Source organism: Nicotiana tabacum, chromosome 6 (genome assembly GCF_000715075.1).
Source record: "Nicotiana tabacum cultivar K326 chromosome 6, ASM71507v2, whole genome shotgun sequence".
NCBI lineage: Eukaryota > Viridiplantae > Streptophyta > Magnoliopsida > Solanales > Solanaceae > Nicotiana > Nicotiana tabacum.
The window spans coordinates 14816539-14830015 of record NC_134085.1 but is presented as its reverse complement, the minus strand read 5'-3'; the positions used below and the strand labels follow the sequence as shown (position 1 = coordinate 14830015).

At 34.6% G+C, this 13477-nt stretch overlaps 1 protein-coding gene across 6 annotated transcripts in view; it reads right to left on the bottom strand.

Annotated features, from left to right (window-relative positions):
• Positions 1–2200: 2200 nt before the first annotated feature.
• LOC107805191 (uncharacterized) overlaps positions 2201–13477 on the bottom strand; it is a 38586-nt gene continuing 27309 nt past the window's right edge. For 2 of the 6 annotated variants that reach the window (XM_075254579.1, XM_075254578.1), the window contains exons 15-24: positions 7775–7938; positions 6761–6930; positions 6548–6605; positions 6391–6463; positions 4470–4571; positions 4231–4327; positions 4025–4153; positions 3727–3956; positions 3464–3604; positions 2201–2688 (exon numbers count right to left, since the gene is read on the bottom strand). In XM_075254579.1, the coding sequence (XP_075110680.1) occupies positions 2506–2688; positions 3464–3604; positions 3727–3956; positions 4025–4153; positions 4231–4327; positions 4470–4571; positions 6391–6463; positions 6548–6605; positions 6761–6930; positions 7775–7938 (1347 nt within the window). In that variant the 3' untranslated portion in view covers positions 2201–2505. The remainder of the gene's footprint in view (positions 2689–3463; positions 3605–3726; positions 3957–4024; positions 4154–4230; positions 4328–4469; positions 4572–6390; positions 6464–6547; positions 6606–6760; positions 6931–7774; positions 7939–13477) is intronic. The other 4 variants (XM_075254575.1, XM_075254574.1, XM_075254576.1 and 1 more) reach the window with 4 other exon arrangements.

Below are 13477 nucleotides of genomic sequence, written 5' to 3'. Positions count from 1 at the left end.
TTGTAGAAGACAAAAATGTGTAACAAACCTCTTGGCTAAACCAACAAAATCATGAATAGGCTATTTGGAATGAAACTCATTTGGGAGAGGATCTTGACCGTCGAATCTCCCTAGCGAAGGGTAATTTGATTCTCTTTGCAACTTTAATTTGAAAAGTGAAAGTTTAACCATAATTAATATTCAAAAGAAAAGGAGTGAAATTTTTTGTTAGAATTCTCAGAAGTATAGTTGTGTATGAAAAAGTTCCAGTGGCGCATTCCTTGTTGGGAATTCTAAAATCGACTTAACATGTTTTCCAATTCCCCTTTGACTAACCTTCTTTCAAATACACTTTGAGGTACCAAAATTTCCGTGTGTGCATCAATAAACATGCAATTCAACATTTCTTTTTTTTTTTTTCATAACCGTAGTGTCCAAACTAGCTTGCACTCACCTCGACTAATTCAACATACTATCTGTTATCTCCCACCAGCTAGGTCATACAAAAAAAAATCGATAAACCGCGTCAAATCGATAATCAGAGTCAAACCAGGAAAAAAACTGATTTTGATTTGGTTTGGTATTAGAAAAAATCCGACTATTATTGATTTAGTTTGGTTTTAACTAAAATAAAGCCAAACCAACCCGATAGTACATTTATACAATTTTTAAAAATATTTTTATACATATAAATATTTATTGTAATATAATTTATAAATATTTCTTAAATTTTGTCACAGTTTTATCTTTTGACGTATTATTTCAAGTGTGGACTTAACATTCTTGAATGGTAAATAAATTTTATAGCTCATAAATATTGTAACTCAAACAAAGTTCAAATCAATACTAATGCTAACAAAAGAAATTCAATAATGGCGATTAGTATTGGATATCTGTTTTTTAGTTTTACATTGTTTATAATGAAAATGCATAACTTAGTTTATTTTTTCTTTAGTGCTTGGTTATGTAATTAATAATACTTATTAGCTATGCTTATTTTAGCATGACCTATATAAAGTATTCTTAGATTATGTTAATTTTTATTATGGCTTATCAATTAGCAATATTTGATTTATGCAATTTTATTATTTTTTATTAAATATTTTAGTATAATGCTATGACTTATCTCATATTATTGTATTATTTTCTTGAAAAATACATTATATAATTGTATCTTACTAGGACTAAAGAAATATTTGGAGCATGAGTTGCATATTTTGTGTCACGAAGACTTTACCGGAAAAAATCCAAAAATCCGGAAAAAAAAATGAAAAATACGAGAAAAATCAAGATTGAAAAATCTAACTTTGTTGGTTTGGTTTGGTTTATAGATTTAAAAACTCGACACCATTAGTTTGGTTTGATAATTGAAAAATCCAAACCAACCGGACCTATGTACACCCCTACCACCAGCATAGGTTAGAGGTATCCAGGATTTCAAGAACATGGACGCACCACTACTTTTAATATAGATGTTGGGTTTAACTATATAAATTTTTTAACAGTGACAACAAGTTGACGAGCAAATAATAATTAATATTATTAGCATTATTTATGTCCTAAGATGAGTTTACGTAATATAAAAACTATCAATAATGGTATCATTAGTCGCCAACTTTTGGAAAGTGAAAGTTTAACCATAATTAATATACAAAGAAAAGGAGTGAATTTTTTTATTGGAATTCTCAGAAGTATTGTTGTGTATGAAAAAGTTATTGTGGCGCATTCCTCGTTAGAAATTCTTATGTGGCGCATCCCTTGTTAGGAATTCTAAAATTGACTTAAGTTGTTTTCTAATTTCCCTTAGGCTAACCTTATTTCAAATGATCACTTTGAGGTACCAAAATTTCCGTATGTGTATGAATTACCATGCAATTCAACAATTTCCTTTTTTTTTTTTTTGGAATAACCATGGTGTCCGGACCAGCTTGGCGCATGCTTCAACTAATTTCACAGGCTACCTGCTACCTCCAACCAGCACAAGTACCAAGTAATACTGTTAAACCAAAACTTGAATAGATGGTAAAAGATCACCCATTATTTCCACCTCCGCCGGTATTTTATGGAAATAGAATAATTACCTCGTTTTCTATTATAGGTGTCCTAACAACAGGTTAGTCAAGTTTAGAATAATTTCTAACCTCAATTCTTCAACTTTAGGAAATAACAGCAGGCAATTGTCGAAGTACAGGATTAATATTATCAAATTACTATAATATAATTTTCCAAAAGCTAAATATATAAAGAAACGTCACTAGCTTATGCCACAATTCTGTTGAAACAAAGTAACCCCTACCTGGTGTTTACAATTTTGTTTTGGTAAAATAGGAAGAAACTACCATAGTATCCCAAGCTATTGAATTCACTGTACATTTGTAGCTGTACTTTACAAGTCAAGAGTATATAACTGAGGAGACAATGGCGGCAAGAAAACAGAAAAAAAACACCAAGTTTTTACACAGAGGTCAAGAGTATATAACTGAGGAGACAATGGCGGCAAGAAAACAGAAAAAAAACACCAAGTTTTTACACAGAGGTCAAACATAAAAGCAATCTCTGGCACATTTTCCGTACATCCAACGAAGGATCTGAAGAGCATATATCTTGAAGTAAGGCCCTAGCCTCCAGAAGGCCACCAGAAATGTTCTGTATAACCGTCTCTTCGCTCGCCATTAAAGATGCTAGTAACTTGGCACCAGCAATCCTTTCCTGGTGAATAATTAAACGACAAACTCGTTACGAAAAGTATGAAATTAACTCCCACAATAGGCTCCAACTATTACTAGGATAAACTTCTGTTTAGGTGATAGAAGCACCAGGGGCAATAATAAGGAAAACGGAAACCATAAAGAAAGGTAAGCCCTATGACGAATGTTAGCAGATAACAGCAAGCGATGACCCGTTTCAACCACATCAATAAAATCTGGAGGTGACACTTTCGGTTCCAGAGGGTCACACAGTGGGATGAAGGCACCAGATGGAGACTGACCGAAGATACTTTTCCACGAAAGCACCAAATCTACTCGTGTCCAAGGAGAGAACCTTAACCAGGACCAGAAAATTAGATGCTTTATACAAACTTGTCCTTTCAATTCCAAGGAAGAGCAAGTATTTTCAAAAGTTACTTTGCCTGTTTCTTTCACGGAGAAATTCATAATTGAGATTCAAGCTGAAATGAATAAGGCGACGAGAGAAAAATGGATGCCCATTTTAACACAAGAATTACATTTTCATGCAAATTGGTTCTACCTTGCGAAGTCGAATGTTTAATAAAGGGTTCATGTTGCATGGCATTTTCGCCATGGCGCACTACATAGTGGTACTTGTGCATGTGGGTACACCAGAGAGCAAGTAGCGCTTTGTATGCATAAAGTGAAGAGAGAGATAGTGGTTTAGGTACATAAATAGAGCAATGATTGAAAGCACAGCCAAAAAGTTCAAGATTAAACAAGTATAATTATAAATCAATAATTTTCAAAAATACCTTCTCTGATCCTTCTCTAAGCGACTTTATCGACGCTTTGAGAAGATCGGAAGAGTAAGGAAGAACTAGAGACTTTAGATGGTACACCATTGAGAAGAATACTTGGATACATGCAGCCCTGACTTCTGAATCTGCAATTTCCTGGAAAAATTGCAAGGGTTAGAAACCGACTAGAGTTGCCAATATCAGTCATCACCCAAAATAATGATACTGATGATAATTAACGAAATGAAATAGGTGATAAATACATAAGTGTAGAACACCTTGACAGAATGGAGGATACAAGGAAGAATTTTCGAAACAAATGGTTTCTTGCTAGCACGAGGAACCTTTTGACAAGCACTAATCAGCACATTTGCCATGCACAACCGAAAAGAGAGGTGGGCTTTTGGCACCTCATCTCTACCCAACTTCAACGAAATAATGGTATCTTCATCACAAGCCAACTGGTGGATCACGTAACTGCAGACTGAGCCTTTTGCGACAGAATCCCCTGCATATGTCCACTAGTCTCTTAGCATAGCAGCAAAAGGTTGCTTGCATAAACTTAAAAGAAACGACCTAAAGAGACAATGCTCTGCTCAAAACAAGCCTCACTCGATGTTGAGTTCTTGACAGCTTTTGAGGCTTGCAATTCAGTGCACAGCATCAATGCTAGACAGTCAATGCAACCATGTTGTGCCTTTGAAACTGAAGGAAAAAAAATCTAACAGTGAAAAACAATTAAGAATTGACATGAGTAGTGTAGAGAATCATTAGTTACTTACTATCATCCCCATCCACTGAAGGCCATAATAAGACAGTCTCTATTGCCTTCCTTATCTGCAAAACGTCAGGATGCGCATATGCATCTGTGCCTCTTACCTATTGTCCAGAATGTTTGATGGACAATAAGGATTAGGACCCCAGCAGATAGCAATATGTAGGTAGTAAGAGGGAACCATCAGAAACTTAAAAGTTCAACACGTGTCAAAAGCTTTATAACTGTCATAAGAAAGATTATTACCAAGAGAGATGTGCAAGTTGAAAATAGACAAGCTTTTATCTTCAGTAAATCTTTGGAATTAGAGGCATTTTTCAGCTGATATGACATTATTGGAATGAGAACCTGCAGAATACAGAGGCAGCAAATGTTGATGTTAACTATTGCAGAATTGGGGGGAAACTCAGAGCATATGAGGACTTGGGACTATATAATAGATTAGAAATAACAGTTTTTTTTTTTTTGATGGGTAAATAATATATTATATAAATATTTGCACTAAGCCAGTGCAACAGGCGTAATTACAGGTTGTGCAAATCAACAATTGCGCAATAACAGTTAAATGCATACAATCAACACTTTAAACAGAGGGACAACTTTTCCCTGCTATAGCTGTTAAAATTTATGATGTTACTATGATTTGTGATCACTATAAATGCTGCAGCAGTTGACCGGAGTATAAAATTTTAGAGAGGAGTGAGAGAGCAGTATATATTATAAAGCAGGCCAGGTAGCAGATATTAGAATAGTTGGATAGAAGACTGTGTAGACCCAAAATGACCATTTCTATGTGAGGCAGTTACTGGTTGATAGTTCACCAACTCATACAACTTAGAATTATAATGATCACTATATGCATTTAACACAGATGATTGTTGCCTCCCGTTTTGATGCTATTGGAGCATCCAACATCATATTCATGGCTCACACTACCTAAACCCCAGCCAGGTGTATAACATGCAAGAAAATATAACTGTATAATAAATGCAGGACATAAGACTAGTAGAAAGGTACACCCTAACCAAGTGTTTTTAAAAGTGAAAAGCACAAAAACATGACAATGTTCACGGGGGCTCGAAGCAAAAATTGAAAAGTGAAGCGCACGCTTCTTTCAGGTGCAGCATAGGAAAAAATAACCAACAAAAAATACCAAACATATTATATTTACTATAGTAATCAAATTGCAATTATGATAATTAATTTCAGAATCTAATATACAAAACAATGTCGTAATTAATCTAGCTCCTCAAAGTTGAGAGCGGAAAAACCAAGCGCTTTTTGTTTGGATCAATTCGCGTGTCATTGTTTGAAGCACACATTTAATTGAAGAACATGGTTTCATCTATGAAGCGATAACCCCTCGCTTCGCGTCACTTCCTCGCTTTAAGCGATGAAATGATGGCATTTAATAACATTTCCCTAACCTTGGGACCTCAAACCCAGGGCTTTGGAGATGGTAGACCATATGGGATGGTAAATGGCACAACTTTATACTATTTAGCATGAGGTCGTGGGCCGATGAATAAGAAAAACATGACCCCTGTGAGCCTTATCTAAAAGGTAAAGACAAACTACTTGACTACTGGAGAACCATGGCCATTAACTTTCTAGATAATAAACATACCTTCTTTAATCATATGATCTACATGGTATCCGCAGCAATAGGTTTGGTGAATTTGCAATCTAAAAACGTTCTGACCATGTAAATTACCAAGATTTAGCACTATATCTATTATACTGCACATACATCCATTTAGCAATTTTTCGAGTCAACTTCTGGCGCGTTAATAGTTGCATGTCTTCAATCCCCTCAACCACAGAGTGACCAGATAAGAGTTGAAAGAATGATCTCTCAGCTGTTGTAAATCATCATTCTGAAAGCAATGGTGCGTACTTTTACCCTAAGTATGTGTCAACTCTTGGCATCTCATACTTATCACCAATGCCTTTTCAAAGAGTCAAAGCTAGTGTTTTCTACATTCAACAATTCAAGCGGGCAAAGAAACTTTAGAGTCACGTAAAGTTTGCACTCTGGAGGAGTAACAGTATGCAGCATTTTTAGTCATTTTAGTCACCACATGCAGCATTTTGAGTTATTTTATTCCCCTCTTAGGATTCTGGAGTTGCTGTATATTAGGGTTAAATAAGGGACAATAATACACACCTTTGGGTGAATTCTCCCACACAGCTCAGCTGCAAGTCTTCGAACATCATCATATTCAGAGTTGCTCAATGCCCTGAAGCAAAGAGCACCATGGAGAAATGAAGAAATTTCAAAACATGGTAATTCACAAACCAAAAAAATTAGCTTCTGGGAGTACCTGTTGATCAGAAGTCCAGCCACACATTCAGTGCTTTGAGTTCCCAAGCATTCATCATCTGGAGGTAATGCCGGTTAAATTTGTGGATTTTGGGAAGATGTTTAGGAAAAAAAAAAATGGGGGGGTGGGGGGCGGCTTTCCAGCAAAGTGGGCTATAAGACGAGGGTTAGAATAAAAACAAAATAGGTTATAACTAAAAGCACCAGAGTGTACCATGTGTAGCCAGTTTGGTTGGAAGTTCATCATAGAAAGCATATGAGTTGAGATCGTCGAATACTCGTAAGGGAAGCAACCTCACTATGAGAAATGGGCAGAGACGATTAAAAAGATCGAGCTGCCGTTCTGCAGCATCATAGTTTGGATGTGCACCCTCATCAAGGCTGCTGGAAATAGAGTCAATATGACATGCAAGCTATTTATTTGGATCAACTGTACATCCAAATGTCTAGGAAATAAAAATTCCAAATAATATAGACTTGTTCATTTATGCAGTGAGAATTCTCATCCTATTCCAAATAAATAGCTTGCATGTTCGCTGCACAGTCTATAAACTTGGTAAACAAATAAAATAAAACCGTAACAGGAAACAGGTAGGTAATCATAGGCTAAATACCATCTCTATATTAATAAGATAAGTAAATAGCCTATCACTAAATACAGAATATCCTAAGATATCCTATATGTCGTCAAAAGTGAAAAGCTCTAAAAGGCGCTCCAGATCGATTGGGGCTTTAAGCGCAAATAAAGTGCGGGCTTGATTAAAAAAAGGTTAACTAAGGAAAAAAAATAAAAATACATATGTAATTACAGAAAAAAAGAAACAAATTCACTGCTAATGTTTTCCTCAGAAACTAATACACTTATTTGCTAATAATATTTGTTGCTTAGTATTGTCCAGTTTAAGATAGAACCCATGGGCATTGAGTTGCACGCCTTAGTGCATTGCCTACACCGAAGCGCAACTTAAGTGAGGCGAAGCGCCCTCCTTGAGCTTTTATGAGCTTCAGGGCTAAAACGCGCCTTAAATGAGCCTTTGACAACACTGATAATATTCAATAAGATATTTTTCTCATTTAAGTACAATGAATCTAGACATGGATGAGTCTAATTAAATATACTCTTGATATTGCAACACTAACAAAAGAAGCCACCGGGACCAAAGAAATGCTATAACAGGTAGTTACTTCCTAAAGTATAGGAGTAGGAAAGAGAAGAGGAACAACTCACTCCTTCTGCCTTCTTGTGTAAGAAATAATCTGTTGAAAGACAAAATCTGCTGCACTTGCCAAGTGCTCGCTTATGAAACTCAAGAACCTGACTATTACTGCATTTGATGGCTCAGCAAAAAGCTTATCTATCAAGGGTCCAATCATCACCTTCCAATCTTCAACCTACAATAGGCTCAAATTAGGTATGTCCAAGTGAGATGTGAAGAAATGCAATGCCCTCTGCAAGTAGTGCATCTGTTCATTGAATAACAAAATAAGCCTAATGAAAAGACTCTGCCTAGCCATACATCCATCCTAGTTAATACCTTGCCGTAAATTTTAGCCTTATGCACACCGGACAAAGAGAGTACAAGGAAAAAAAAAGAAACAGCTAGCAAAGATCAAATCAACTGTAGTAGCTTTTTCCTGGTTCTAGGTGCAAAAGAGTACTGATGACAACATATGACAGGTTTCAAGTGGGAGATAAATTACATCAACCAAGAGCTGATAAATTATCAAAGCAACACAAGCAAATTCGAAGAAGTTAGCCCAAGGTAATAAGCCTTCTGGAAGCTGCAGTTGACATTTCTAAATCACTTTATGGAGGATTCAATAAGTACTTGCCCACCCAAAAATCCTTGAAAAAGAACGAGTTTCAAAAATTTATTGATGATAATGTGGCAGCTATTAATATCGCAGAAATTAATAAATTGATTTCTCAAAACAATTATCTGGGTTTGTATGTAAAAATTTTAGGAGAACATATTGGTTCTCTTGATAAAAAACTTGATGATTTGACTATTTTAATAAAAGAAATGGGTACTAAGAAAGGACCAACTGATATTGCCTCCACTTCGGGAAGTAAAACAGTTGATCAAGCTATTCCTACTCAAAGACCTCCTGAGATTCAGGATTTTAAATTTAAATCTCTTGATGACTTAGCTCAACTTTTAGATAAAAAGCTTTCTGGTTTAAATATTAGACCTATTGATTTATCAAAAAAAATTGCTGATAAAATTGAGACCGTTTCTGATTATAAAACCGAGATATGGTCAGAGTTTAATAAACTCAAAGGTATAGTTAAACCAAATAATAGGTATGCTGACAAACCAAGGATGCAAACTTATTATTATCTCCGTCCTACTCCTCAAGATGTGTTGATTGAGGAACGAGATTGGAATCAGACTAATACGTCTTATAGCGGTTCCGAAATTTATGAATGGAATCTTGATGGTTTAACTGATAGACAATTAACCATTCTCGTATACAGAATGCTTATGTATTCGACTATCTGTAAAAGTGTTAAAAATACAGATAGAACTATTTGCAAAATGATTATTGCAGGATTTACTGGCCAACTTCGTGGCTGGTGGGATAATCATTTATCTGTAGAAGAAAAGGCTTTCGTTATTAATGCTACAGCAACCGACGAAGGTGTTGATAATATAGGTATGCCTCTAGTGGTGGGTAGAGAAGATGCAGTTTATACCCTTATCCTTACAATCTTAGAACATTTCAATGGTAGATTTACCTCAAATCATGAGACCATCCGAACTTTACTTAATGGACTTAGATGTAAGACCCTTAGTGAATTTAGATGGTATAAAGATACTTTTATGAGTAGAGTTATGGAACTACCCGAGAATAAATATGAGCATTGGAAAGCCAAGTTTATAGACGGCCTCCCTTCCTTATTTGCTGAAAGAGTAAGGGATGTGTTAAGGGGTAGTTACGGTGAAATTCAGTATAATAATTATACCTATGGTAAACTTATTGGAGTGTGTACACAAGAAGGATTGAAATTGTGTAATGAGCTAAGGCTTTCTAGACAGCTTAAGATTGATAAGCTTAAAGAGAAATCCCAATTAGGTGACTTCTGTACCCAGTTCGGTTTACCCGGAACTTCTACTCAAAGTAGGAAGAAGAAAAACAGATATCATAGGTATCCTTACCCGGATAGCTCGTATAAGAAAAAGAGGTCTAGATATAGGACTAAGGAAGAACGTGATACTAGAAAAGCGCATCGGAAATCTACTCGATTTACGAAGAATAGATCTAAAAGAGATCTCGCTGATATTAAGTGTGGAAAGTTTGGTCATATTTCTCCAAATTGCAAGCTTCAAAAGCTGAAAACCTTAGAACTCGATGATGAGTTACGCGATAAGGTTTATGGCTTGTTATATACTTCAGGATCAGAATCTGACTATTACTCTGAGACTGAATCTGAAGACGAAGTTGAGTTAATTGATTTTTCTGATAATGATAAAAATATTGATACTTCTTGCACTGCTTGCAAATGTGATATTTGTACTTGTGATAGTGACGAATTTTATAAATTACAATCACAATTTCATAATCCAAATATGAAAACTATTACATCTGATAATGTAATAGAACTTTTAAAAGAAGTTACTGATGAAAAACTTCGTAAAAAAATTATTAATTTAGCTGCAAGTTCTAATTCTAGTAGTTCAAAACCTTTTGAAAAATACAAAAACGAATTTGAACATTTTGCACCTTATTCTTTATCTGAAATTAATAGACGACTTCAAAAGTCCAGTACGCCTAGCAGAGATACTTCTTTTGATGATTTAAAAGAAAGAAATTGAGAATTTGAAAAGGGATATTAAGTCTCTTAAGCAAAATCAAATGATTTGCGATCACCGAATTACTCAAATTGAGAAAAATAATTCTCTACCTGAATTTTCGACTAAAGAAATTTCTGAATCTTCTAATGATAAAGGGAAAGAAATTTCTGATCTAACTGAAGAAAATTCTGATCTGTTTTTAGGTATGATGCAGATTATTACTGCACATAAGTGGTATATTAAATGTACTATTTTGATCGATAATAATTTTTCTATAACTGATATAGCTATGATTGATAGTGGTGCTGATGTAAGCTGTATCCAGGAAGGATTAATTCCAACTAAATATTTTCAAAAGACCACTCATTTGGTTAAATCCGCTTCTGGTCATGCTTTAGATATAGAGTACAAACTGCCAAATACCCATATTTGCCAAAATAAAGTCTGTATTCCTCATTTCTTCTTTTTGGTAAAAAACCAGTTATACCCTCCAATTATACTTGGAACCCCTTTTATTAATGCTATTTATCCGTTCAATAATATAGATGAACATGGTTTTTCTGCTACTTATCAAGATAAAAAGATAAGTTATTCTTTTGTTACAGATCCCGTAACTAGAGATATTAATGCCTTGATTAATATGAAACAAAGGCATGTTGATTCATTACAATTAGAAATTCTTAGCATGAATATATTCGATACTTTACAGTCTGCTAAAGTTCAGCAAAAGATTAAATTGATTGCTGAAAAGATGGCTGTTGATGTTTGCGCCGATCACCCTAGTGCCTTTTGGAACCGGAAAAGGCATATTGTAACTCTTCCTTACGAAGAAAACTTCTCTGAGGATGATATTCCTACTAAATCTCGACCTTGCCAGATGAATGCTGAACTAGTTGAATTCTGCAAAAACGAGATTGATAGTTTGTTACAAAAGGGTTTGATAAAACCCTCAAAATCTCCTTGGTCATGTTCTGCCTTTTATGTTAATAATGTGGCAGAAAAGGAACGAGGTATCCCTCGCTTAGTTATAAATTATAAACCATTAAATATAATCTAAAATGGATTAGATATCCTATCCCCAATAAAAGGGACTTGCTATCTAGGTTATATAACGCCAATATATTTTCAAAATTTGATTTAAAATCTGGTTATTGGCAAATTCAAGTCTTTAAAGAGCATACTTATAGAACTGCTTTCAATGTTCATTTGGGCAATATGAATGGAATGTTATGCCATTTGGTTTAAAAAATGCCCCTTCTGAATTTCAGAAAATTATGAATGATATTTTTAACCCTTATCTAGATTTTGTCATCGTTTATATTGACGACATATTAGTATTTTCTAAAACTTTGGAGATGCATATTAAGCATCTTGATATTTTTAAGAAAATTGTTACACAAAACGGTTTAGTAATTTCTAAACCAAAGATGAGTCTATTCCAAACGAATGTTCGTTTTTTGGGTCATAATATTTGCCAGGGAAAAATTACCCCAATACAAAGATCAATTGATTTTGCCTCGAAATTTCCTGATGTTATTACTGACAGGACTCAATTACAAAGATTTTTGGGAAGTTTGAATTATATATCCCCTTTCTACAAAAGTTTATCACGAGATCTAGCTCCTCTATACGATAGGCTGAAAAAGGATCATAGACGGCCTTGGACTGACCAGCATACTGCGTTAGTCAAAAGTATTAAACAGCGTGTTAAATCTCTACCTTGTTTAACCCTTGCTAATCCTACTTGGCAAAAGGTTATCGAGACAGATGCGTCTAATGTTGGCTATGGAGGGATTTTAAAACAAGTGAATCCCAACAATAAGAGTGAATACCTAATAAGATTTCACTCTGGTAAATGGACCGAAGCCCAGAAGAAATATGCTACTGTGGCGCATGAAATGTTAACAATTGTTAAATGTGTTTTAAAATTTCAAGACGACTTGTATAACCAAAAGTTTTTGATAAAAACTGATGCTCAATCTGTTAAATATATGTTTGACAAAGATTTTAAGCACGATGCTTCTAAATTAATATTTGCTAAATGGCAGGCTCAGCTGGCGCCTTTCGATTTTGAAATACAATACAAAAAAGGAATTGATAATTCCCTTCCGGATTTCCTATCCCGGGAATATTTAGAATAAAATATGAGTTATTATACCATGATTTTAGATGATAAGGTGTTAATCACTATTCTTAAAGTGATTAATTTAAACAGAGACTTAAAGGGTCTCATACTTGATAAAATTATGGCTGACACTATTAATAATATTGAAGAAGAATGCTCTAATTTTAATGAAGTTACTAATATTCTTCAAAAAATTGAAAATGAATTCCCCAGCCAGGATTATATCGGCGATAGAATTATGATATCTTTTTTAATTACTAATGACTTGCTATTTATGCAGAATGGACCCTTCATGGGCCACCAGGGGCAGAGGTAGGGGAAGATCTTCCCCTAGTAGGACTTACTCTCAAGGATCGTCATACGGATCCTCATCAAATTCTCCAGTAATACAAAGAGGAAAAAAGAGTTTGATAAACTCAAAGGTACCTCATACAGGTGAATCATCAGGACATTCTATACATCTGGAAGATATTCCAGAAGATAGTCCTTTATATTGACATCTGCAAGCTTATTTGGCATCCAAAAAGCAAAGTGATACTTTTGCTTCAATTGCTAAAGAAGAAGACAACGATGATATCAAGTCATACAAAAAATTACCAAAGAAAGAAATGATATTTCTCCTTGAAAATTCTGAGATTCAGAGAAAAGAAGAACCATGGAAAATATTCCAGAGATATCTGATTAATGGATTATACTACCCGGGTGAATCATATAAAACCCGCACTTATTATGAGACTATCCTAATCAGTACAGGTAGTGCAGAATTTCAGCACTTTTCGGGTTATAACACAAATGAAAACGTTTATAACTTTTCAAAAGTCATTATCAAACAGATTATATCTGTTGAAGAATGGGGAATTTCAACAATGAAAGAAAGGCAGATAAGCCTTAATAAATCACCTATGAGTTTTACTTATTGGGATTATATCCAAGCATTTGATAGGGTGCTTTAGTATAATAATGAGAGACATAAACATACTTGGTTTATCAAAGTATGTGCAAAGGTATT